This window comes from Pholis gunnellus, assembly GCF_910591455.1.
Source record: "Pholis gunnellus genome assembly, chromosome: 8".
Classification (NCBI taxonomy): domain Eukaryota; kingdom Metazoa; phylum Chordata; class Actinopteri; order Perciformes; family Pholidae; genus Pholis; species Pholis gunnellus.
The window spans coordinates 25,364,310-25,388,679 of NC_136534.1; the positions used below are offsets into that span (position 1 = coordinate 25,364,310).

The 24,370-nt window shown below is 42.2% G+C and overlaps 1 protein-coding gene across 1 annotated transcript in view; it reads left to right on the forward strand.

The window, feature by feature from the left end:
• Positions 1 to 3,467: 3,467 nt before the first annotated feature.
• Positions 3,468 to 24,370, forward strand: part of LOC306699299 (semaphorin-7A) — a gene marked incomplete at both ends in the record, with an annotated part of 35,375 nt that continues 14,472 nt past the window's right edge. The window contains 8 exons of the mRNA XM_079163871.1: positions 3,468 to 3,546; positions 10,045 to 10,184; positions 12,147 to 12,209; positions 16,294 to 16,389; positions 16,742 to 16,847; positions 21,374 to 21,481; positions 22,242 to 22,381; positions 23,477 to 23,655. Of these exons, the coding sequence (XP_079019997.1) occupies positions 3,468 to 3,546; positions 10,045 to 10,184; positions 12,147 to 12,209; positions 16,294 to 16,389; positions 16,742 to 16,847; positions 21,374 to 21,481; positions 22,242 to 22,381; positions 23,477 to 23,655 (911 nt within the window). The remainder of the gene's footprint in view (positions 3,547 to 10,044; positions 10,185 to 12,146; positions 12,210 to 16,293; positions 16,390 to 16,741; positions 16,848 to 21,373; positions 21,482 to 22,241; positions 22,382 to 23,476; positions 23,656 to 24,370) is intronic.

Genomic DNA, 24,370 nt, shown 5'->3' on the forward strand with positions numbered 1-24,370 from the left:
AGTTGAATTAAACCTCCGTACTAAGTTGGTTGTGGGTCGACATTTTGGTTTATTGTAATTTTTTTCTTGGTTTCGGCTGGTCAAGTAGACATTTATTTTAGTGCATTTGGATGTTATTTGACAGGTAAGTTATGTTTTTTGGATGCATTCATGTACATATATAATTTGCCTCTCATTCACACACACACACACACACACACACACACAGTTGTGTTTACATCACTTCGCGTTGGCTTACATTAATTTCCTCGAGACTTAACCTAAACCATGAACCGTAACCGCATTGGGAACAATTCATTGTCTTTCCTGAGGACAGTGACATGACACAGCTGTCATTGGTATCTCAGTCATGCCCTGTCTGAAGTTTGTATCTTCATATGAAGACCCAGAAAACAAAAACAGCTACAGTTCAGTCATTACTCCTTCCTCCGCTTGTCCAATGATCCTGCAGGGTCGGTGCATAGAGCGCTGCAGGAACGAGTCCTAAACCCAGAAATGAGTCAGCATATTCACACTTCCAGTTCCCTCGGCTCAGAGTCAGTGAATGGGTATTTTGTTAGATGACTGAAATAAGGTCTTTGATTAACAAACACTTGAGAGATTTTGACGATTTGTTCTACGATATGAAATAAGTCAGTGAAAACCCCGGTGGGAACCAGTGCGACGCTAACTTCTGGATTGGCCTCCAAAAATACGTGGCCTCTGCGGTGTTCTCCGTACAATTCCTTTTGTGCTGTGTCTTGGTTTTCCCGATAGGCTACCCCGAACACAACAGGACATTTTGAGCTTTTGGTCGCACTTAAAACAAAGGTCAGAGAATCACCAGAAACAGGTTCCCTCCTCTCTGGAGGTTTGGGTTATCTATATGGTAACTTTTGTCTTTATAGCCTTGATGGAATTCTGTCTCACCAGCTTTATGAAGTAATCTGTGACTTACATCTGTGTTTGTATTGTTATACATCACCTCACTTCATTACTGTAAATCAGAAATAACTGAAGCAAAACTACAGAATTCATCGTGTTACACCATGAAATTGTTGTATTTTCCCATTATCCTCCTGCAGTCCAATGGTTTATACCAGCAAGTGGTGCTAAACCTACAAATAGAAGGAATTCATTACATATAACAACCACTTACCAACTTGCAACAATTAGCTGTAAGTGTTTTGTGAGTAAATAGAAGTCAGGAGTGATAAGCTTGAGATGCTTTTAGCCTGATTGGGTTTTGGATAAAAGAGAAAAGTCTGAAGTTCATTAGAGAGTACTTTCATTTATCCTCTTTTTAATTGCAACCTATGCTTGTTCACCCCTTTTCAATCATGATGTATTATCAGTCCATCCATTATATTTAACAGCTTATCCTGTTCAGGATCACGAGGTATTATGTTTTCATTTAAGCTCATTTCTGTTTTTGTCCTTTGTATTTATTATGAACTTATTTTGTTACTTGTGAGGTGAGTAACAGGCCTCAGCTCGGCTGCACAGGCAGGTAACACCATGTTTACAATAGTATAATGTAGCGCATTGCTGATGTAAAGAATCACATAACAGCATCAGACAATGCTTTTTTGGTAGGGAGGCGATTGTAAAGATTGAATGATGATGATTGCTGCACTGGATGCAAACTACTGCATGAAGTCATCTTCTTGTAACCTTTGGGAAAGAGTACATCAGCTGCTTTCACCATAAAACCTTCCTGCACAGACAGCTAATGGATGCGGTGGCTGCTGAATGAGACAGAACGCTGCTGTTGTAATGATTTAGGAGGTGAAATCATCAGGTTGGAGTGCGGAAACACAGATTTAAACTCTTGCTTTTGCTGCCATCTAGTGGTCAAAGTACCCCCCACCACCTCTGCACTGACTCCATACAAAATGACATCACTGTTGAGTGAGGTCATATGTGCAACAGACTTGAAATAAAGGTTTCATCACCATTTAGGAAGCGACTGATGTTAACCCAGTAAGCAAGGCGAGTAGAAAGAGAGGAAGAGGGCCAATGCTGTGACTAAAACCATCTAACTCATACTTATTGGGCACTCTGTCAATCATTTTAAAGGAGACAGACGACAGATCGCCTGATGTGCTTTGTCCATTTTAGCTTTACAAAATATGCAAATCAACTGATGACATTTCATAATGTTTTGAGAAGAATTTTGGTCATGATGGTTGTTTGTCACAGTAGTTCTCTCTTGATATATGTTGATAGGATGAAGGTTATTAAGGGTACGAAATCTCTCTTTGACGCTTTTATAGCATGCACGATTGAGGTCGACTGTGTGTGACGTAATGAGTAAGTTTGAATGAGTAACGTTACTGAATTTGAATCCCTGTAGAGTTTGAGGGGTTTACATCCCTCACTGAACTCAAAGGTGTTGATTTAAGGGGCAACATTAAGAGATGATTAAAGCATTTAAAGTATGTTTATAAAAGGTAAATTGCCAACACCCCCCAGTGGGTGGGTTTTTTACAGGTTTGTTTGAGGACCCACCTGTGTGTGACAAATACTTTGCTTTGTGAGTTGAGGAAATGCTAGAATGTCTCCATTTTTCAAAATAGCCTCATGCTGTTTTGATCCCAAATGTCTCAAAGGAACCCGGGTGAGGCTTTGGATGGTGCAATGTTCTGAAAATGGAAGCATCCGTGTGGCTGCTTCCACTAACAGCCATTCAGCGCTTAGAGTAGTTGAATTTTAAAAATTGGAATCAATTTACTTTCACAAATGCAAATGAATGCAGCAGAGCCAAAGTGCTGATTCATTCCCATTCAGGCTCTCAGGCACTATTGACACATATTGATTCGACATTACAGAAGCAGTTGCTGAGGCGTTATCATTGTTGGCTTGTGTGCAAACAAAACATGTTCCAGAGAATAACATATTGTATCATAATGTCGTGTGGAATTATGTAGTCATTCTGTAAATGCATAAGGGCGCGTTATTGCTGATGTTGCTAATATTTCAGTAGAATTAGAAAATAAGACATTTATCAAAAAACTGGAAGAAAAACTGACGTGATCTTCAGTGTATGAACGGATGTAGAATAGAAAAAAGGAATGAAAAACAAGATGAGTGACATGATTTCAATCTGTGGAAATCATCTTTGGACCATCAGCAACAGGTTTGATGCATAATCCTACACCCTGTAATCATAAGCCTTCTATTTTTTTTGCAATCCCATTTTTCATTCCTGCGTCCTCCCCCCCCCCCCCCCCCCCATCTCTGCTGTTTGTTTCCGAGGTGGAGCCTGATACCCCGACTTCTCCAAACTGAACTGCCGGGCGAAGGAGACGGAGAAGATAGGACTTGGACCAGCAGTCGGTGCCACAGATCGGGGACGCAGCAGATCGAGAAAGGGACCAAAAAAAGAAGACGACTGGAAGGAAGAAGAAGGATTTCGTGGAGCGCTTCGTACGGTTTACTTATATTTTTTCCACAAACCGGTTACACACGGAGGAGCTTCAAGAAAGATGAATTATTTCATCCTGATGTCGCTTTTTGCTACGATTTTCGCCGGAAAGTCACCTCGACTGAAATTTGTTTTGCACGGTAGGGAGCTGTATTTGACCATCTTTTATTGTTTTCTTTATGTCACCAAGCATGTTTTATTAATGTGTATAGTGGGTAATGGACCAATGAATGGGTGAATGGATGGACGGATGAGTGAATACAGTGAGAGTTTCCAGGTGATGAAGCCAGTTATTTTCCAGTTCCCCTCCTAACCTTTGTTGTTTTGTCCTTTGCGAAAGATGCCCAGACGTCACCAATGAAGCCACAGTGACGGGGTTACCTCTGGATTAATGTCCTAAAACGCCGCCCTCCCCCCACTGACCGAGTAGTAAATTACACGCTCCAGCATTCAGGCCGCGCTCACATGTTCACGGGCGATAACAGGACGAACATCTGGAGTAAAAACTAATTCGGCTGTTAACACAATATGCTACTGTTACCGGGGTGTTTTCTTTGCCAGATCGGTCTTTTGTTTCCTTTCAATTTCCAGTTTGCATTGTGTGCACATTCGCACACAGGCACATGTTAATGATTTGGATGTGATTTGTGCAACTTGTGGCTTTTCTGTTGGTCATTTTGACAACTTGTATGTTTATTTCCGCGCACTGCACGCTCACTGTGTGCTCATCTTCTAAACGCACCGTCGCTGGTTGTGTCACTTAGGTGCACACAGGCTTTAATTGGCGACCGTCCAGCCTGGTCTCCAGGCGCACCGATAAACCCAGAGGCACTTAAAAACAACCTTCTGGAGTAACATGGCCGCCTGTCCGCCCCGAACACACCGCGAGCCCCTTAAACAGCCGCGTGCCCCCCGCCACAAAGCATCGTTACAGTGAAATATGACTCTTTGGAGGTTGACACACTGGAGCTCCTCCGTCCTTGCGGAGCTGCAATGCGGGATACGGCAGCTGCTTCACACTGCAGCAGAGGAGCCCAGCTCCGCGGGAGAGATGGTTGCTGTAAATATAAATATATGATGCACATTTACACATATAGGCCTACAGACATGGGGGGGAGGGAATAGAACGGAAAATTCCATGCCGATTCCTAGTTATCTATTCCACTCACGCCTTTTTTCACCTCACACACTCCTCTAATGTATTCAGCAATCAGCAGAGATGGGGGCTGTGTCTCAAGTTGTATCTCTATCTCTCCCCTCACCGCTGATAAGCACAGTACAAAACGCACAAGATGACGGCCCCAGAACGTGCAAGTCATATCAATCAATCTCGTTGTTATGCAATTCCAGGTTGAGCTTGAATGCCTGTCATTAGGGCATACAGGCGCGTACACACGCACACACAGATGTCACACTGTCAGAAAAAATCCATCAAAGGCGCAGTTTGAGGCTGAAGTGCAAACGCTTCACAACAAGACGCTGGAGCTGTTTCGAAGCTGGCACGGTTCCAGCACCGCGGACAGCGCCGGTGTCCTCAGACGGCAGAGGGTCCCCACATTGCATGTGTGTGCCAGATGGGGACATTTGTACCATCAAGGGACTGTTTCTAGGCTAAAACCTGGTTTTAAGATTGGGTTTAGTTTATGGTAAAATATGCTGTGATGGCTGAATATATCGTAGGGGCTGCAGGGGGATGCATTACATTGCATTCATTTGGCAGACACTTTTGCCCGGAGCTATTACAATAAGTGCATTAAACCTCAGTAGGAACAAGACGTCATCAGAAATCCTAAGTGCATTCCTCCCAAACAAACAACGAAGGGCATACTGTGCAATAAATTATACCCTCATGGCAGTTGTAATTTTCTAGTCTAGTCTACCTTTATTTATACAAATGAGATATTACACCTCTCAGTATGATTCAATGCAATTCAGCATCAACACAAACAGCAGCCTCCAAAATGACCATTAAGTTGAATCAACACCTAAAACAGTCAACACAAAGGGATGCTGACTGTACAACCTCAATATATATATATATATTGGATGTATTGCAAGTGTTGTATTAGACTGAACTAGTTTTAGACAGGTGTACTGGAAACAGAGTGTAGGCTGATATACTGTCTTACTTTACTGCCTTTTAGCTCCGTTTGGTTTCTCAGCTAAAGTGTCTCTTGAGCAGCTAAATGCTCCTCTATGTTCACCAGCTAGTCCCCAACTTGTGTCTGTATGCTGTTTGGTGCTGAGCAGGCTGCATAAAGCATTAGAGCTGTTTCCCTGTAGTCTGCTGACGGTGAGACAGGAGCACAACAGTAACGTTGTGTTAAACCAAAACAACGGGCTGAAAGATGCTACAAAGCCAAGAGGAACTGCAGAGTTGAGTGATTATACTCTGTGGGTTCATCGCTATTCACATTACACATTGATATTTGAGCCAATCGTAACATACAAAATATTGATTATTGCAGCTTTAATAAACATAACAATAACAAAAATGGTTAATAATCATACATACATCCAGGAGTTCCTGTAAAATATGTTTGTTCAGGTTTAATAATATGAGAATGATCGTTAAAGTTGGGATGTTTTCTTCTTTAATGGTCTATATGATCATAGTGAATAAGGTGAGAGAAAACATACTCTACAGTTAATATTTTTAAAAATATAACTGCGTTATATACACACACCTTTTGAATATGTCTGCTTAGGAGTGACGAGACTATCAAAAGACAGAGAGAAGCAAAGCAGGACAAACACAAGGAGATAATCTAAATCTGAGACATAAAAGGGAAGAAAGAGGAGAGACATGGAGACATATATGCAAAGGTAGAGACAGAGAGGGTGAGCGACGGACTGAAAGAGAGACAACAGCTCATCTCACGACTACTTTGACATCTACGGCTGCGTCCTGAATATCAGAACATTTCGCCAAAGTTCAGGCATCGTTTGAGTTGACCTTCTCTCTCACTACACCTCCAAACACTTCAACCGTAAGCCTGGAAGATTTTCGTGTTAGGTTCATAATGGAGGACCTTGGGGTCCATCTAAAAAAACACCTCTGCAGTGAAATATTCCATGTAAATTAAATAGCAGCCATTATATGATGCCAGAACAGAAAGAACTTCAAAAGCTTTGAGATCAAAACCCCCTTTTGACGTTGCCTCTGCTGTTGCTTTTCAATACCTAGAATGCTTTATTCATGCCGTAAAAGTGGAAGCTATTCCCAAAAGTAACATCTGCGCTTTACTCTTTTTTAATTACTATTTCTTAGTGCAATTAGGAATTTGTTTCTATAAAAGTGACTCATGAATTTGAATATGTTTTAGCTTCATTCAAGGATCCCATGCTCCTCTGAGGGGAAGGGAACTCTAGCACTCTCCAGTTTAATGAAGCCCTTTTCTTTAAAAACAAGCTAAAAAAACAAGGCTGTTTTTCTTGTTTCCTGAAAAGCTGACCTTTTTAAAAATTCAAGGTTTTTACCCAACAGCAACGATTAAATGTCTAAAGAACAGAAAAGGGAACATGCTCACAAATAGGGAGTGGAAGTGAGATGCTAGGAGTTCAAATTACATCCAGAATGTGAAATTTCCAACATGTTCTTACTGGGAGTGAGAACACGTTGACATTATACAGTCTGTGTGTGTGAACCTTTTGACGCGGTGTGAAGGAATAAGGACGGAACATTCTGTCCCAGCTGTGTTCTTGTGTTTGTTTAAAGAAATGGTACAGCTTCTCTGATAGTCAAACACTTTGTTTATTCAGGGATAGACGGAGGAGGAGCTTAACCTCAGTGGTACAACAAGAGTTTGTTTGTGTGTCACACTTAATGTTGCTTACCTTCACCTTGGTTATCGTTATGTTGTCTGTGCCTTGAGGCCTAACAGACATTTTAATGTATTTTGTCTTCTTCCTCAAACATGTTCAAAGCTTTCTTTTTGGGAATTTTTGAACTTACATTGTTTACATTCCATCGCAGTCTTCTTCCTTTCTACCGTTCACTCGCTGATCTGCTGCCTGTAGATCGGCGTCATAGTGTCAAGTCATTGGCAGGAATGTTCATCACATCACTCATGTGCATACTGCATGTGTCCTAAGTGTGCACAGGAACAAATTAAATGGGGACCCACTCATGACCCACTCACAACATTGCTCCCTTGTGCTAGTAGTCATCAACAACACCAGGAGAGCATCTTTAATAGGTTGCTTTGCTAGCTGTGCTCTTATTGACATGAACCGAGTTCTGTACGGTTCCCTCAACAGACATTATCCAATTGTCTTATAACTTGAAACGTAAACTGGAAAGTGAAGATGAACATTTTAGCCATCAACTTCATATTTATCAGTTTATCTTATTATTATTATTTAGAAGCTACTAGCTTGTTGAGCTTAGTGTTCTTGGCAAATATATTAAATTCAATTAAAAAGGGATAACAAGGTATCAGCTGTTTGATTAGCTGCTGATTGGCAAGACTTACTTTTCATTTGACATGCAGGCTGAAGGTCAAGTCACGCGTTTTTCATCCCAAAAAAGGATTGAGCGTGTATTTAGTGTCATCCAGCAGCCGAGCAAACACAAGTTATCTGTTTCCATAAAACTAAACTGCACTCTCAATTACAAAACACATTTTCTCCAGGATTACAGTTGCTGTTTTAAACAGTTTGAAATATGTGGTCAACATTGTAAATTGAAACAAAACAAAACAAAAAAAACGTGGTTCAGTTTAGTTAAAAACATCATGGCTTGGCTTGAAATGACTATGAAACAGAAGTTCTTTGTTAGGTTCAGGCAACAAGAGTACTTGGTTCACATGGGATGCAAACAGCAGTCTCTCTCTCTCTCTGTGTGTGCTTTCTGTCCGGACCACCACCGGACCACCGGACCACCTCCCGATGTGGAATTCTGCAGAATGATATGAAAGTTAATTGTGATAGGTCAAAAAGAAAGCCTAATGCATGACACAATACGTTTCCCTTCGAATCGTAATTCACGATGCAGTTTGGTTGTGTGAACACATCTCAGGAGACGGGGCTGCATGCAGAGCGTTCAGAGAGTGAAAGCAACATGTATGTTCTTACCTAAGCCATCAGCCACACTGGCCGTCCTCGTGCATTCTTTACTTCCTCGTGAAGAACAAGAAACATCAATTAGATTCCCGCCAATCCGAGGGGGCCACTGTTTCCATAGAAACTTAGTTGGTTGGCTAGCAACCCGTACCAGTGATCACCAGCACTTCATCTTGTCTTTTTTTATTTCAGGGATGAGAAGAAAATCACTACAAATACAATGTGACCAATAACTGTGAGCGTATAATCACCTCTTGTCATTATTAGCGTATCTATTTCTATTGAGACACAGAGAGCAGAATGCATCATTAGCTTTGGATTACAAGATGTATGTTTGCTGAAGATGAAAGGGGGAAAATGAAAGCTTGTTTTCTGGCGCTCAGATTTGACACTGTATCATTTTTTGGATTGTTCTGTTCCATATTGTCAGACGCTCGAACAGGTAGCTGGTTGGTTTGATTCAAAGCTTTTAAGCTCTTCAGACTGGAATTTACTGAAATGTCTCTCTGCAAAATAAATGGAGGAACGTAGTTGTGGAGCAGAGACGAAATGAAAGGGAAAAGGCCGGCAGGCCTATTAAAGGGATCGAAACTTTGATCTTCTATCAATCCATCTTTGAATATTAGCATTCATTATCAGACGTGACAGATCTTTTTGAAGAACTATTTCATATCTTCACGATGACTTTTAGTACATATTCTGCATATAACCAACATCTTTTTAAACAGTAGCAGTGATTTCATCTATTTTTCAAAAGCTAACAGTTGCATTGTGGGTAAGTGTGAGTCTGATTGGATGGATGAGTCAGAAATGCCATATTGTGCTTCTGAGTCTTCTGGAGGTGTCCCCAGAGTAAGTCAACCAAGCGTCTCTGATGGCATTTGCCCACATGATTAGTGTAGTGATACGTATGCTCCCACCAGATGCCCTTTTCCTCTTAACACCCAAGCCAGGTGTCTGTAAAGGCTCCGTGTTTAATCTAAAACCACAAAGGGCAGCAACGTCGGATTTTTTGTTAAATCAAACCAGTTCACATCCAGGAGCAGTGGAGCTGGATCTTTTGTATCGACGGTAGATTACGTCCAGATTCCAATGCTGAGGTTTGGCTCTTTGCCATCAAGGCTGAGGCCGGTTAAATATGCATCATTACTTTAAATAACTTCCCAAAAACTCAATTTTGCTGTTATGCGTTGACATTTTGTGCCTGCTTTTGACCTGTACTCTGTGCTTCTGTTTTTTCTGCAGCACCGTGTTGTTGTTTATTTACTTCAGCTGTTGATTGGACTGATTTCCTAACGTTTAACAAAATGCTTTTTTAACTGTGATTGGAAAAATTCTACATATGAATTGACATAGTAGTAGTAATAATTAGTAGAAGTAGTGTTATGTTATTGAAATCCAAAATGGTTGCTGTTGTTGTTTTTTTGGCTTTTGGTTCAGTTCATTTATATTCATCTAAATCACCACTGGGGCACATTTTGCACAAACATTTGAACAATTAAAACAACAACGTACTCAAGCGAAGCTCTGGGCCGCCAGCTCATCGCTCTGATATACATTGTTGTGATCCACAGAGGCCTCCAGGTTCCACTTCAACAAACCTGAGAACTACATCAGCATGTACCACCAGGAAGGGAGCGACACGCTGTACGTGGGCGGCCAGGCGATGATCTATGTGGTGACGTTCACGAACAGAGGAGTCCGCGACCTGGAGGTATACTTTACTCATAGCTGTGTTTGCTTTCTGGTACGCAGACGGGGATTCACTCTCTCAGCTCCAGACAGTCTTTGGTTAACGAGCAACCAGTCTGCTGCCAAGCAGAGAGGTTATAACACCAGCTGGAATACTAACCACTGTCTTTAAGTCAGTCCACTTTTAAAACCACGTTGGCAACAAAGCAACGTTTGGAAGAGCTGTTTGTTCATTAAACTTAAAGCCTTTACACACTTTTTTTTTTATGCAATTAATATGCACGTCAATATATTTTTACAAACGGTTGTTCATAAGTGATTTCATACAGAACGTAAATATTATGCAGCAAAATGTGATTTTTCTGAGCTTTCATACAGCTAATAAGGGAATTAACCAATTTGTACAACATCAATGGGAGGCTCCGTAGTCCGGACCAAGACGGCAAACTTTATTCCTCTTTTAAATCTTGACAAAGGCAGCACAGACCAGATCTACTCCTTCTTTTCATTCCTTTCACAATAAAGCTCTGGACATATGCAGTGCATCATTGTTTATCAGAAGGAACAAAAATTCAAATTTTGCGAAAAGAAAACTCAATAACAAACCTTAAAGTACTTTAGGTTTTACAACAATTTTACAAAATCAGTTCGAATAGTTTTGATGCAAAATATTTTGCAGGTGAGAATTCCAGATGTTTGTGTTGTTCAAGTCACGCCCATGGAGTGTAATAAGCAGCAGGGACTTCTGTTGCCTGTTCAAACCTCCTCACAGGACTGTTTGGGGCGTGTACAGTGTGGGCTTGATTGACTTCTCCAGAAGTAAACAGAATCGTTACAGCCCGTCATCAGCCCACGAACAAAACAGAACTTTCTACATTTCTGTTTGTGTACCGAGTAAACAAACGTGTGAATTTGTGAAGTGTGGGCAGGTGTATTTTTTGAACTTTGCGAGGGTTATTAAAAACACTGTTTGCCAGCCTCTGCTGGACAACAACAAATATAGTCGGCCTGCTGCTGTGAACGGGGACACGGGGAACCAGAGAGGGCAGAGCGAGAGATGAGGCGGCCGGCCTGCCGCTGACCCAGTTCAGCAGCTGAGGGCAGAGGAAGTGGGATCATGCATTCATTAATGAAGCTGCACATATCTCTCTCTCTGTGAGGAAAGAAAACATCATTCACTAAACGAATAACGTCCACATATAAATATATATATATATATATAAATATAGGTTGAAGATTACGCAGTGTGTCAGCACTGACTAGCCGGACACATTGAAGAGACTGTACGCTCCATGTGTTTCATCCAAATATGACGATGCTCTAATTTTTTGGAGTGATTGCTGGCTCAGTGTTGGGTTTCTCCTCAGTGGAGACGAGAAGACAATTGAGGGACTGCTTTGATGTTTGATGCCGTGTTTTCTTACTCACACGCTTAACGTGACAGTTTGTCAGGAGTTATTTCCAGAGCAGGTTAGTTCAGCGGAGCAGAACAGCATCATGCCTCACAGCATCAACAGAAGCATGAGCAGAAGCACGAGAGAGCAAGGGGTATGTTTAGTGAGATTAAACAATTGTAGTGCGAGACTTTTAATATTAAAGGGTCACTCGACTCAGTTATGTACTTTGCAATGGAGAAAGAATGCTGGATTGACTGACGGGCACATCGCCTTTCAGCAGTTTACTCTGAAGGATGAGTCCGCCTCGTTCACGGCCGTTCTTTATGGTGTTTTTGAAAAGAAATGTGACTGTGAATGTGCCTCAGAAATGCCAAGTACACGAGGCAGGTTGTACACAGGGCATACAACAAGGACATACATTTAATGTGATAATACATTCTTGAATGTAGAGGTGTCAGCTAAGAAAGTAGGTGTTTTCTGTGAGGATTGTGTACCATCAGCTGCAGCGAGGTCGTGCTTTTTCTTGCTGAAACAGGGGCCGTGAAGAAAGAAGTTGGCACAAAACTAAACAGTCCTTCCTCCCACAGATCCCAGTGGCATCCGACCAGACTGCCATTGATACCTGCAAGGCAAAGGCTGCGCCCCTCGAGGTAGAAACTCATCCTCGCCGTCAGCATCCCCATCACTTCTGCGAGGAGCCTCTCCTCCCCCATTAGTGTACTATCATCGACGTCATCATGTTTCTCATCACCCTCATCACCCTCTTCATGATCATTTGCTGTTGCACCACTGTGAGGTTAGTGCCGCCGTGTTCAGTTCTAATTCAGTTACTGAGGTTCATGTTCGTGTTTTTTCTAGGACCCAAGAGACCAAATAATTCAAATAAAAATAGTTAAGATGGAAACAAATGAATGCATAAGTAATGGTCATTTATATAGACGGGATAAAATTACACAGGAGAGAGAACTTCACCTCAAAACAAACACAGATGAGTGAGCTGCCGATAATTGCTGCTGCATAATTCCGTGAGGTTCCATGGAGAGACGGAGCGAATGCCAACAGATTAATACATTCGACCTGAAATAAATCCAAACAGCGTAAAGGAAGCTTCAACTTAATGTGAAACGCTCCGAGGCGCCGGAATAATCTTAAGCAGAAGGAAACATTGCTGCTTGAAATGCTGCTCGTCAAAAGAAAATAAAGAAATTATTTTTACATATTTTAGATCATTAATAATGTCCACATTCATTTGGACATTCAGTCATTTTCAATCATTAAAGCTGATTTTCCGTTCACTCTCAGGGTCAAATTCTGCATTTGCTTAATACCTAAAAAGATAATAAATAATGTTCATAATGTTTGATGATACATTGTTTCCTCCCTATACTCATCACCACATGTGTTACTTCAGATAGTTCATATTTATGACGATGCCTTTTCAGTGCTTGTGCACGTACATGTAGGTATCTCCAGTGTCTAACAATTTCTCACATCCAGGCTCATTAGAATATTCAATTATTTTCCGACAAGCCAATCAGAGCAGACGGGGCGTTTTCAGGAGGAGGGCGCCGCTAACACGGAGGGTGAATACAGGTATAAAAACTGACCGCTGACCACATGTGTTCAGGAGTATATCACGGGCAGGTCCACAAGGAAAAGACCAGGGAGGTCAATATTGCAGGTCATGTATGTTATAACTGATCAGAATCAGATCCTTTCTATCGTTTATAATAGATAATCAGTGTGTATTCTTGCTAGATTTGCTAGATCCAGACGCGTTTTTGGTGCTTCTGCCTCCCGTGTGACTCTGGCTTGGCGGTTAACATTAATCACCGCGGCTTGTCTTGAGAAATGATTGTTTGAATTTTCAATAGACGATCGCTTTAGTGTGCTGACAACAGAAAATAAGTGACACCTTGCACTAGAGCGCTGTTTGTTCTGCTCGGTGCTGTGAAAGCTGCCAATTATGTTCACATCTGATTTGCTGTCGCTGCGTCAGACCTCGAAGCCCTTCAGTCTCCAGCCCAGAAATCTCTGCCTGGATTGTAAACTTGAATCAGGTTTGACAACGGAGCGATATTCCTATTTCAAAACGCATTATGTGTTTTCTGTGAAGGCAGCGTGTCAAATGGAGTCCTCACCAGGAGGACGAGAGCACTTTTGCATTTTAATTAGCTCAGAATTCTACCAGTTTCAATATATTTCCAACCATATCTGGTGTCAGCTTAAAATCCATCAAAGTTGTGAGTATAAATAAAGTTAGAAGTGTTACTTCAGTTATGGCACAAAGCAAAGAGGGCACTGTCTTCCATGCATAGACAGAGCTAACGCTTCCAGACGGTCTGGCAAGTGGCAGGTGGTGGAAAATGAGATGAGTGACGCAGTAAATCTTATCCCAATAAAGACAATGGCTCTGGGAAGGGGAACGAAGGACAGAAGGCAACATCCTTCAGTGACAGACAGCCACACGGTTTGTGGAAGGTATAACCCCTTGACTGCGATCTAAATCTTACTTTAACCCTAAAAGTCCACCAGAATGACCCGATTGTCAACTCTCACAAAGGGGCATTTAGGTTCAGATTATATTTGGAGAGGTTGTACTATATGCAGCTTGTCAGAACATTTGTATGATGTCCTCTCTGGCTCTAGCACAGCTTATTTTTTAAAGATGACCTTTGGCATTTTTACCTTTACTTGACAGTTTTAAAGACAGAGACAGGAAATGGGGAGATAGGGTGAGGAGCTCAGACACATGTGGAGCAGAGCTGCTGTTTCTTGGCGTTGAAAGCTGTCAGCTGAGGTGATTTTTGCATCTGATCAGGGCGCCTCCTTGACGCCTCCTTTAGAATCTAAAGGGAGGCCTCTTACCAGTAGAAAACATCTAAAGTTTAGATGTTTTCTACTGGTAAGAGGCCTGGGGGAAGACCAACAACACACTGGAGAGAATATTTGTCTCGTCCGGATGGACTGAAATGGGGGAAAGAGGGATGTGACATGCAACAAAGCTCTCAAGGCTGGAAGTGAACCCAGGACGTTGGGGTCAGCTGGCATTCATTGGAACCACTCGGGTATGAAGGTGCCTCAGCTCTAGATGATCTTTGTTGTTGTTTTTTAAGTGTGAATGCTTCTAAAGCAAAGCTGTTTGCCAGTGTGGACTCAACCTGATAGCCGGAGAAGAACGTAGATACCGGACAAAAACCCCAAAATACGTTCAATGACAAAGTGTCCATGCCAACTACATCGTGGTCAAGTTAAGGGGATGGTTCTGGTTCAAAGTACACTTTTCCGTGCGTTTTACTACAAATATCCAGCAACACGAGCAATCAGTGCGCCGGTGCAAGGCCCTGCAGTGTTAAGACAACAAAACTACTTAGTTAGGTTGAGGGAAAGTTTGGGTTACACATGTCAGAAGTCAACATTGACCTCTGGTTCATGACATGGGACACGAACATCGGCCTCCTTGGTGAAAGTCCCATCCACCCCGACTCCCTGCCTATGGAGACCTTGTTGCTCTTTACACTATATGTCACCTTTCCCCGGCTCATGATTACGTGGATAACATACAAATTATAGCGCATACGTTTTTCGTAGGTATAGCTTACCACATCGGGTTAATTAAGGCACCCCGACCTCCATTCCCTTATTTAAAGCGACACTACGTAAAGGACGCACTACTTCCTGCACTGGCACCGAATGTTGGCTTTGGAGATAAATCACGAGGTGCGGAATCATAAAATATGGATGTAATTCCCGGGAGCATTAGGTTGGTATTCCAGCCAAGCCAAGCGGTGCAGTAAAACAACACGATGCATCACAAGAATGTGAGACCACCTTCAGCCTGATCAGACCCGAAGCTACCGGAGAAGACTTTGGTTTGAGGTTGACGTCAGCTTCTCCGTCTACAACCTCAGTCCTAGATTTTTACTGTGGGCCTCTTAAAAAATCACTTCACAAACATATACCCAACCTCAAAGTGTGTCTCTCAAGAACATAAGCACACAATGTAAAAAAGTGTGCACACTCACACACAGATTACCCAGCCCACACACACGCCTACACATCCACCTACACACACACTTACACAAGCTTTTGGCCTGTTTTTTGGGACTTAGTGATGTACTTCCTCCATCTCCAGTTTTTACGAGTCTTGTTTTCATCAGAACTTGTGATTTGATTGTTTTTCTAAAAAAACGCTAAAACATACGTGACCCAACATGAGCACCACCTAAAAATCTGAATTTCCCCCTTTTAAGGTTGTACTTAGGATTCATTTCCATCCACCATCCTGTAATGCCTTTGAGATAGAAGTCCATTTTTCTGTACTTAATGAATAAGTGATGCATATGGAGCAGAGCGGCGCTGTACTGCAGGGCTAAGCCCCCTGTGTGCTGTCTGCCAAAAATGTTCAGAGCATGGATCACCTCCAATTTTTCTTAAATCTCTCTCTCACTGAGAAATCCGCTTTTTGCTCTGGTAATCTGTTTGATGTTGTAGCCTACTCGTTCTTTGTTTCTCTATCTCTGCTCCACCTTCCTCTCTTCCTCTGTTTGTTCTTCTCAGTCCCTTGGTCTTGTCTTGTCTCTCTCCCTCTTGTGCCGCCTCTTTCTCTCTATATTCACTTTTTCAAATATCCTCCACTCTCTGTATATTTAATCTCTCTCCCTTTTCCCTCCCCTGCTCCTGCCTCATTTTCTCCCTTTGTCCCCCTCTTTCGCTGCCTCTTTCCTCTCACAGCTGGAGTGTGATAACTTCATCACCGTCATTCAGAAAGTAAACGACACAATAATAGTATGTGGGACAAATGCTGGAAGCCCCAGATGCTGGATGCTGGTAAGAGTTTCTTTCTTTTCTTGAAATGTTATACTGTATATTCTTATGCAGCCGTTTGCTGCTGCTGCTGCTCTTCAAGTCTAAACAGTCTCAAGATCAATTGTAATTAGCATTTATTTATGAGAGTTGTTTATTGCCACCGAGGATGTTTTCGGTGATAAATAAGTGCCCCCGTGGTTAAGTTAAAATGTTCTAAACCCTGCGTGGTGACAAACAGATAACTCTGAGTGTTGGGTCTTGGGATAATAAACTGTAAGATGTTTACTGCATAATGATGCATGCTGGGAATAAACAACGGTTTTAAAAGGTCAGACTTCCCCCAGGCTCAAACGTCTCCCCTCTCTCCTGCCAGGTCAACGACACTGTGCTGACTGATGTTCAGGGCAACGGGCAGATAGGACCCTTCTCTGACATCTCACCGCCTTACCCGTCCCAGAAGTCCATCAGCTTGCCTGCAGGTAACAAAAACGCAGAAAATAAACGACACGTCTGCCAGCAGGAGTTCATGACTCACTGTGACGTAAAATAATATAATCTTACAAACACGTGATTATAGATTCTTCATGGTTTAGTATCAACAAAAGGAAGACGCTGCTGTGAAACAAATCTTGACAAAGAAGAGTTTGTGTTGTTGCCAGTGAACCTGATGAACCTCGTAATCATCAGTTGGAGGCAGATTACAGATGACCTCGGTTAAATCAACTGGCTCCTGTGTGTGTGATAAGGGCACGAATGCAGGCGGGTGATCATCACCTGCCGAGGCGCTACGAGTGCTGAAGTTGAACTCTGATGCAAAGATGCCAATTTGCTTTGCAACACAGGAAGTGAATATTTTATTCGAACCCTTCGTTTGCATAGAATGGAGGTGACTGAAAGTCTGGAGGCTTCTTTGCTGGATATGAAACCTGATACGCGTTCCCTCTGGAATATAGAGCCGATAGGATTCTGGACAATCAGCGAGTGAACGAGCAATTACTTTGCAAGTTGCCACGATTCTAGTAGCACAATGCTGGAAGCAACTATCAAGCGAGCCCCAACAGCGAGCTAGCTAGTAGGTTTGGTACCTCACCAAGAAACCTCGACCTTATCAGTGTTGATATATAAATCATTTTGGAAACATTGGTCATGTTTTCACATATATTTTTTAAGTGCACTTAAGAAAAGCTCTATGGAAATAGAAAAATTCAATACAACTTCTTCAACTGCGCAAATAACTTTTCACGTTAGCTTGAGGTGTTTTTTGCCCTTCGTTGAAAAAGAGTTGAAGCGCTAACTGGGAAACGGAGACGGCCGCTGAAACGATGCCGTATACACACCACTCCAAACCAAACGTGCATTTCTTTTTTGTGACTTTTCAAAAGTTTGCTTGAAATTCTCTCGACGATTAAATAGAAACTCTCGTGATTTATAATGCACCAACAAAGGGTGTTCTACAGATATGGACGTCGAATCATATCACACCTATGGCTGTACGCAAAAAGCTATAAAAAGCCATCATTTAACTTGGAACTATTTATAATGGAATCAGACAAATGATAGCTGCATCGTATTGTTGTAATGTACCAATTTGCATCAAAATTGACCAAAGTCAGGCTCGGTTTTTACCAAGCAAAAGCCTTTGATTGTGGTTATACCACTCAAACCCCAATTACTTCAGGAAGTAATGATGTTATGCGTGTCTCTGAGTTCCATTTTGTCAGAGTGAGTGTGACCATTTAAAATAAAGAAAAGTGTCACTTTTTCAAATATCTTATTTTGGAACAAAGCCGTCTTCAGCTCTTTGTAGTAACTTTTGCTTGTTTCCGTCGGGAGCAGCAAAGCTTATTATCGCTCTCTATTCATAACGTGCACACGAGTAGATGCTTTCATCTAAAGCACCTCGCACTAGTTCAAAGAGCCAATCCTCTACGAGATCGGTGTGTTAGTAGATTTTATTAAATCATGTAGAACGTGGCTGACACATAATGTATTTTACCTTTAACAAGATCCAGTGTGTTGCCTTATTATGATGTGCTGTGCTAATTGGTCGATATCTGCAAAGAGAATAAATGTTGAGATATAGCTCACAGGTGGGTTTTCAATTTGTACGTCACAATATTCTTCAAAGAATTAAACTCCGGACAATAATTTCTCATTTGTAAATCTACGCGAGTAGCTTTTTAAATACGTTTTCAACAAAAGGAGCCTCACTTAAAATAAATCTAATCGAGTGAATGAAGCTATTCACCACACGGTTGAATCGAGGCCTTCACCTCCTCGTGTTAGAGCCTTGCTCTGCAGTATTCAGCTGCATAGAAGAGAAGAAGAGCAAGAAGAAGAAGAAGATGAAGAGGAGCTTCAGTTATCGCTTTTGGGGGTTTCTTTCAAGAGAACTGGACAAATCCGATTCAAAGCGTTTAAGTGGATGCAAATCACAAATTCTGCTCAAAGGACGTCACAATCTGTACGGTTTATAACACCCTCTATACTTCGACCCCCCCCCAACCCCCCAAAGAACTTCAATATGAAGAAGAGCAGCAACACAGGGCCGATATGACCCCATTTTATTGCAGTGCCTCAGCAGATCATATATGTTATTTCCAAGTGTAACATCACGACGGGATCACACCGCCCGGACTGCCAAAACACACGAGAGTCAGCCATCTGCCGTCGTGCATTCACATGGAAAGAACTCATAAAACGTTTGCTAAATGGAGCTGTTGAACCGACAGATTCAGGAATAATTCACACACAAACGTTTACAGACTCCTGCGTGCAAAAGAGAAGAAGAAAAAAATGTTTTTACTATAATTTTTCTCTGATAGCGAGAATATCCTTTTCAACAGGCTGACAAATCCGTTAACATGGGACCAGCCGTGGCACCGTATGTATCCCTGCAGGTTTACTGACATTACTCCATTAGTTGAGGTATGTACAGGTTATGAGGATACAACAAACAGGTGATTATTCCATACATTTACAGAAGAAGAAAAAACGCAATCAGGTTTCTGATAGTTAGTAAAATGGGGATAATTAGCAGAATTATGCTGTATTGTGTAATTGATTGAATAAAACCCACAATTGACTAGCTGCCCATCTCGACTGTGTGTGTATCAGATGTGTGTGTGTGCGCACATCTCAGCTCCATCTTACAGGCGTAACCGAGTCTTGAGGCGTTTATTAAGTCTATTTTTTCGTCAATATGCATGTAAAGCTGAGTTTGATGCCCAATAAAATGGCAGAGACTCAATGCAGTCGGCTGTGTGTGTAGTTTATTTAGCTGTTAGCCAAAAAACACCTTTAAAAAACAATAAAAGTGGGCAAACTGTTTTCCCCATAGACATACCGTCTACGATTTTCCCCCACCGTGTCCGTGGCTGCAGAGTAGCGGCTGCGAGGCGCCGATGCACTTAACTGCAATATCACTCGCGGTCATTACAGGTACGGGGGCGGTGGAGAATAGTGAGCGAGGAGTCTGCAGGCAATCAATGGCAGAATAAAACAGGCAATAAAAAAACGTGTTTTGAGAAAGTGTGATTCACCGCAACCAGGAGGTCCTTGATCATGCAGCCATAACCGGCCACCCGAAATATTACGCTTCTGGCAGAGACAGTAAATCTAAATGGCCTCTGAAGATAGTGAACAAATGTGCTTTCACTTGTTGGAAATGCCTTCCAGCTTCAAAAAAGCATTTGAAATGTGAATAGCATACTTAACAAAGTATAACTTTCCATTTAAATGGGCATAATTATGACACAGGCACTGAGACACAGTTTGACTTGTCGTGATTTTTTTTTTTTGAACACTTTATACAATAAACCAGCAAATATTCACACTCTGATTGCTAAATTTATGGTCTCAATCTCTAGTTTCAAGTCTTCTTCAATACAGCATGATGTTCATTTAGTAAATGATGGTCCATTTAGAGTCAAACAGACCATAATGCAGAGGATGCTTTAGGGGCGGGGCTACACAGTGATTGACAGGTCGCTACCACAGCTATTCTCCGCGTTTCTGTCTTACAACCTTAACCCTTTCATGGTGCGTTTTCATTTCATGAAAAATTATTTGTCACATTTTCACCTTTGTCACCTAAAAATGTCTCATCCAGCATTGGGTTGCACTGAGCTCCCCTCTCTCTCTCGTGTCACTACTGGTTGCAATAAAACAAGATGGCAACAACAGCCAAAATGCAGAACTCGAAGGATTCAAAATGGATGTCCACAAACCGATGGGTGGTGTCACAGTTGTGTTTTGCAAATCCAGCTGAATTGAATTAAATAAAAAGCAATAGTTAGGGGTGTAATTCATCAATTACACACAAGGTCACCACATAGAAATGTAGTGCCTTGCACATCTCCACGGGGGGAAAAGAACTCCTGATTGTGTGATATCGAGCAGCGCCGGTGCCACATTATCTCAATAGAGATGTTCCGAAATGAAAAAACGATCTTCCAATGTACCCGGCGCACGACGAGGGACGGACAACATGTAATCAAGATGGATTGTTTGCAGAGACGCTGAGAAATTAGTGAGCGGTTAGTTCGCGCTGCAGGACGGCGCTCTTCCAAAATGGGGATCGATTTGTTGAAGCAACGAGCCGACCCTGTGCTTTAGTTTAGCAGCATTTTAATAACGATCAGTCCTAATGAAGACGCTGCTGCTGCTGCTACGATTCACAAACGCTCCCCTTCATGCATTGCTATGGAGACAGAGCTCTAAGTGGGGTTAGAAGAATATGGTGATTGGTGGCTGCTCATCAGGGCAGTCAGCTGTTCTGCCTTGATGTCTTCTTTGCTCTTGCTCTGCCTCTCCTCCCCTAATTCTGCCTTCGTCCTCCTGGGCCTCCTTTTTTTCTGCCTTTCCTCTTCCCTCTCTGTGCTTCAGTCAATCCCTCTGTGTCACTCCAATCTCCCTGCCTCTCTGTCTAACCTTTGTACCCTTTTTTCTTTTTTTATCCACTCTTCATCCTCCGTCTCTCCGTCTATCTTCCTCGCCGTCTCAGATGGGAGCCTGTACTCCGCCATGTCGTCGGTGGCGGGTCACGCCGGCTCGATCCGCCGTACGTTTGGCTCCCAGAAGCTTCTGAAGACGGAGAACATTTGGCTGCTGAGTGAGTAGGAGGAAGGGAGTCACGCGGGAACCGTGCCGGTTTAGATTCATGAATATGGAGATGGTGGGCGGTGCTCTCTGCAAATCACCCACTATCATTCCCAAGGGGGAGAAACAACATGGAGGAGTATTCGCTGTCACTGTGTTTGTGTCACGATATTTACGGCACAAACATGCGATACAGAAACTGAAAGCAGCCTGTTGATTATCACACAGAGACATTTCACCCCCAATTTGAAAATACATATTTTTCTACCAACCTGTAGTGCTATTTATCAACATAAAAAATGTTGCTGTGAGTTGTCTAGTTTAGGAGTTATTCCAATATAGAGACACAAAAAAATACATTTGAAAGACTCAAAATGTCTCTTTCCAGAAATCATGACCTGGTTACTTCACAATTCACAAACCTTGTTGTGAGCAGTTTGACGTCTAAACTATTTTCTCTCCACACAAACCAAGTGCATCACAGCGCCAAAGGAAGCGTGCATACACGATATTGCTAGCTCACTTAGCACCACTGCGCTAGCTAACGTTCCTGCTCAGTAGGGGAAGATGTCGTTCATGTTTATGTCTCGCGCTGTCACGACCACGAGCCTCTCGTCCACGTCACACCAAAACAATCTAGCTCGACAAATAACACTACAAGTAAGATGCAAAATACATATTTGGGTTTTTTTTGGGGGTGAACTGAAATAAGACACTAGAAGAAGAAACAAAATGAAGATATCTCAATGGACATGTTTAAATCTCATCACCAGATCCACAGTTTGCGGGCGCAGCCATAATCCCGTCTACGATAAAGTACAAGGAGGAGATCTACTTCTTCTTCAGCGAGATCAACAAGACAGCCAGAGTGGACGAGGAGCCTTACAAGGCCCGCATCGGCCGAATCTGCACGGTAAAAAATCACACTTTCACGCCCGTGTTTGGGGAAATGTGCACAAATCCAGGTCCATACACAAAATCTGTTTCTACCTTTGCTGCTTCTCCATCACATTGTGTATACATCTGAATTGTGAGCATGCAATCAAAGAGTGCTTTGCCCTTTACAGATTGTTTCATTTGATTTATTGGTAGAGACGAGCAGATTTGGCATGAATGCTGTTTCAAAAGAAAAGTTGTGAATGGCTAAAAACTCAAGAAGAGAACACTTCACAATACGAACAAATCACGAACAAATCACGAACAAATCCCAAATGTGCTGAGTGAACATGCAACATAACACAAGGTGATATGGTGCTACAATCATTTAGTTTATTTTCTACTGTCCACTTTACATTTTCTGGTTTTATACCCTGAGCAGTAAATCTGCACAGAATACAAAACGGTAGGATTTCTAAAAGTTCTGTACAATACAGAGCTGCTGCTGCTGCTGCTGCTGCTGCTGCTGCATTGCTCACGGTAGAAACATGTCAGCATGTTGCTGCATTTATTAACTATTTTCCAATCAGTGATGTCAAAGCAGGTGATTTCCAATCAGCCAATCAAATACAAAACACCTGCTGCCCTGTGTGATGACTTAACCATCTGAGTCAATCTAGAAAATGAATCCACACATACATAAAACATTAAACAAAATGCCAACATTTTGTCAAACACTAAACATACACAGTTATCTTTAAGAGGCTGGATTTGGCTCGGCTACACACATCTTGGACCAATCTGTGTAATGAACGCCCTTAAACATAAAACATCAACATCGTTTCTCTTAAGATGTCAGAGTATTTCTATGGACCCTTTTACTGCCGTCGGCATCAAAATATGCTTGTTGCCAACAGAGGTGGCATTTTGCCCCAAAACTTCAGACGAGTTATCAAGCAACAATGTCGTACATCAACATTGTTTGCAAACTGTAAAAGGGTCTATGAGGGAGGGAACGGGACTCTAGGTATCCTGGATAAGGTGTCAAAGTCACAACTTGGCCGGAGACACAAGGTAAAACCGGATGGCCTCCTATGCCTTTGTGGTCACGGTCCTTTTGTGTCATTTCCAGGTGGATGAAGGGGGCATCAAAGCCCTGCTGGCGGACTCATGGACCACCTTCATGAAGGCCCGGGTGATGTGCGGCGCGGGAAACACTCAGCAGCAGTACAACAACATGAAGCAGGCGGTGGTGCTGACTGCGCAGGACAAGAGGGCCGGAGTCCTGTACGGCCTGTTCTCCAACGCATGGTGAGCATGTGATCACTTTCACTGGCTCTCAGGAAAATCACATTTGGATGTTTTTCATGCTATTTCAGGAAAGTGAGAAGATGTAAAGCAGAGAAAGCACGAGAAGCTTTGTTGTGTTGCATGAAGCTGAAATGCTGTTGACTCGTATAACTTCACGTGAAACAGAACAGAGAACAGCATTGTGGGTAAACATAGGTTACCTGATTCAACTCCTGTCTGGAGGCCGGTTGGACATGAAAACAAAGATTAACATGCTGTTTATAGTATAAGATGAATGCCGGCGACCCCCATGCACGTTCTAAATAAGTGCCGTCCGTAGAAGCATCGTTCACTCCATGTTTCTGTTTAACGCTGAGCCGATTGACCTTTTTATGCATATTTTTGTTTCGTGTAATGTTCAAGAACAAAAAAGCATAATATGAATACAATAACCTAATGCAACACAAGCTGTATATTTAAAGTATTAAGGAATTGAAAGGAGTAACATCCCGTAGTGGCAGTGTGCAGTATAATAAGGAGGAGAGCAAACACAACCAACGGCTTAATATTGACTTCATAGTCAGACGTAATGTTTACTTGTATACAGAAATCTGCCAGAACATTCTTCAATAGAACGACAAAAAACTGATTTATAAAACGAAGCTACACAACAACACAGTAACTGACACTCATCCACCCACACAGCAGTACACACCACATACCAGCAGCACCTACC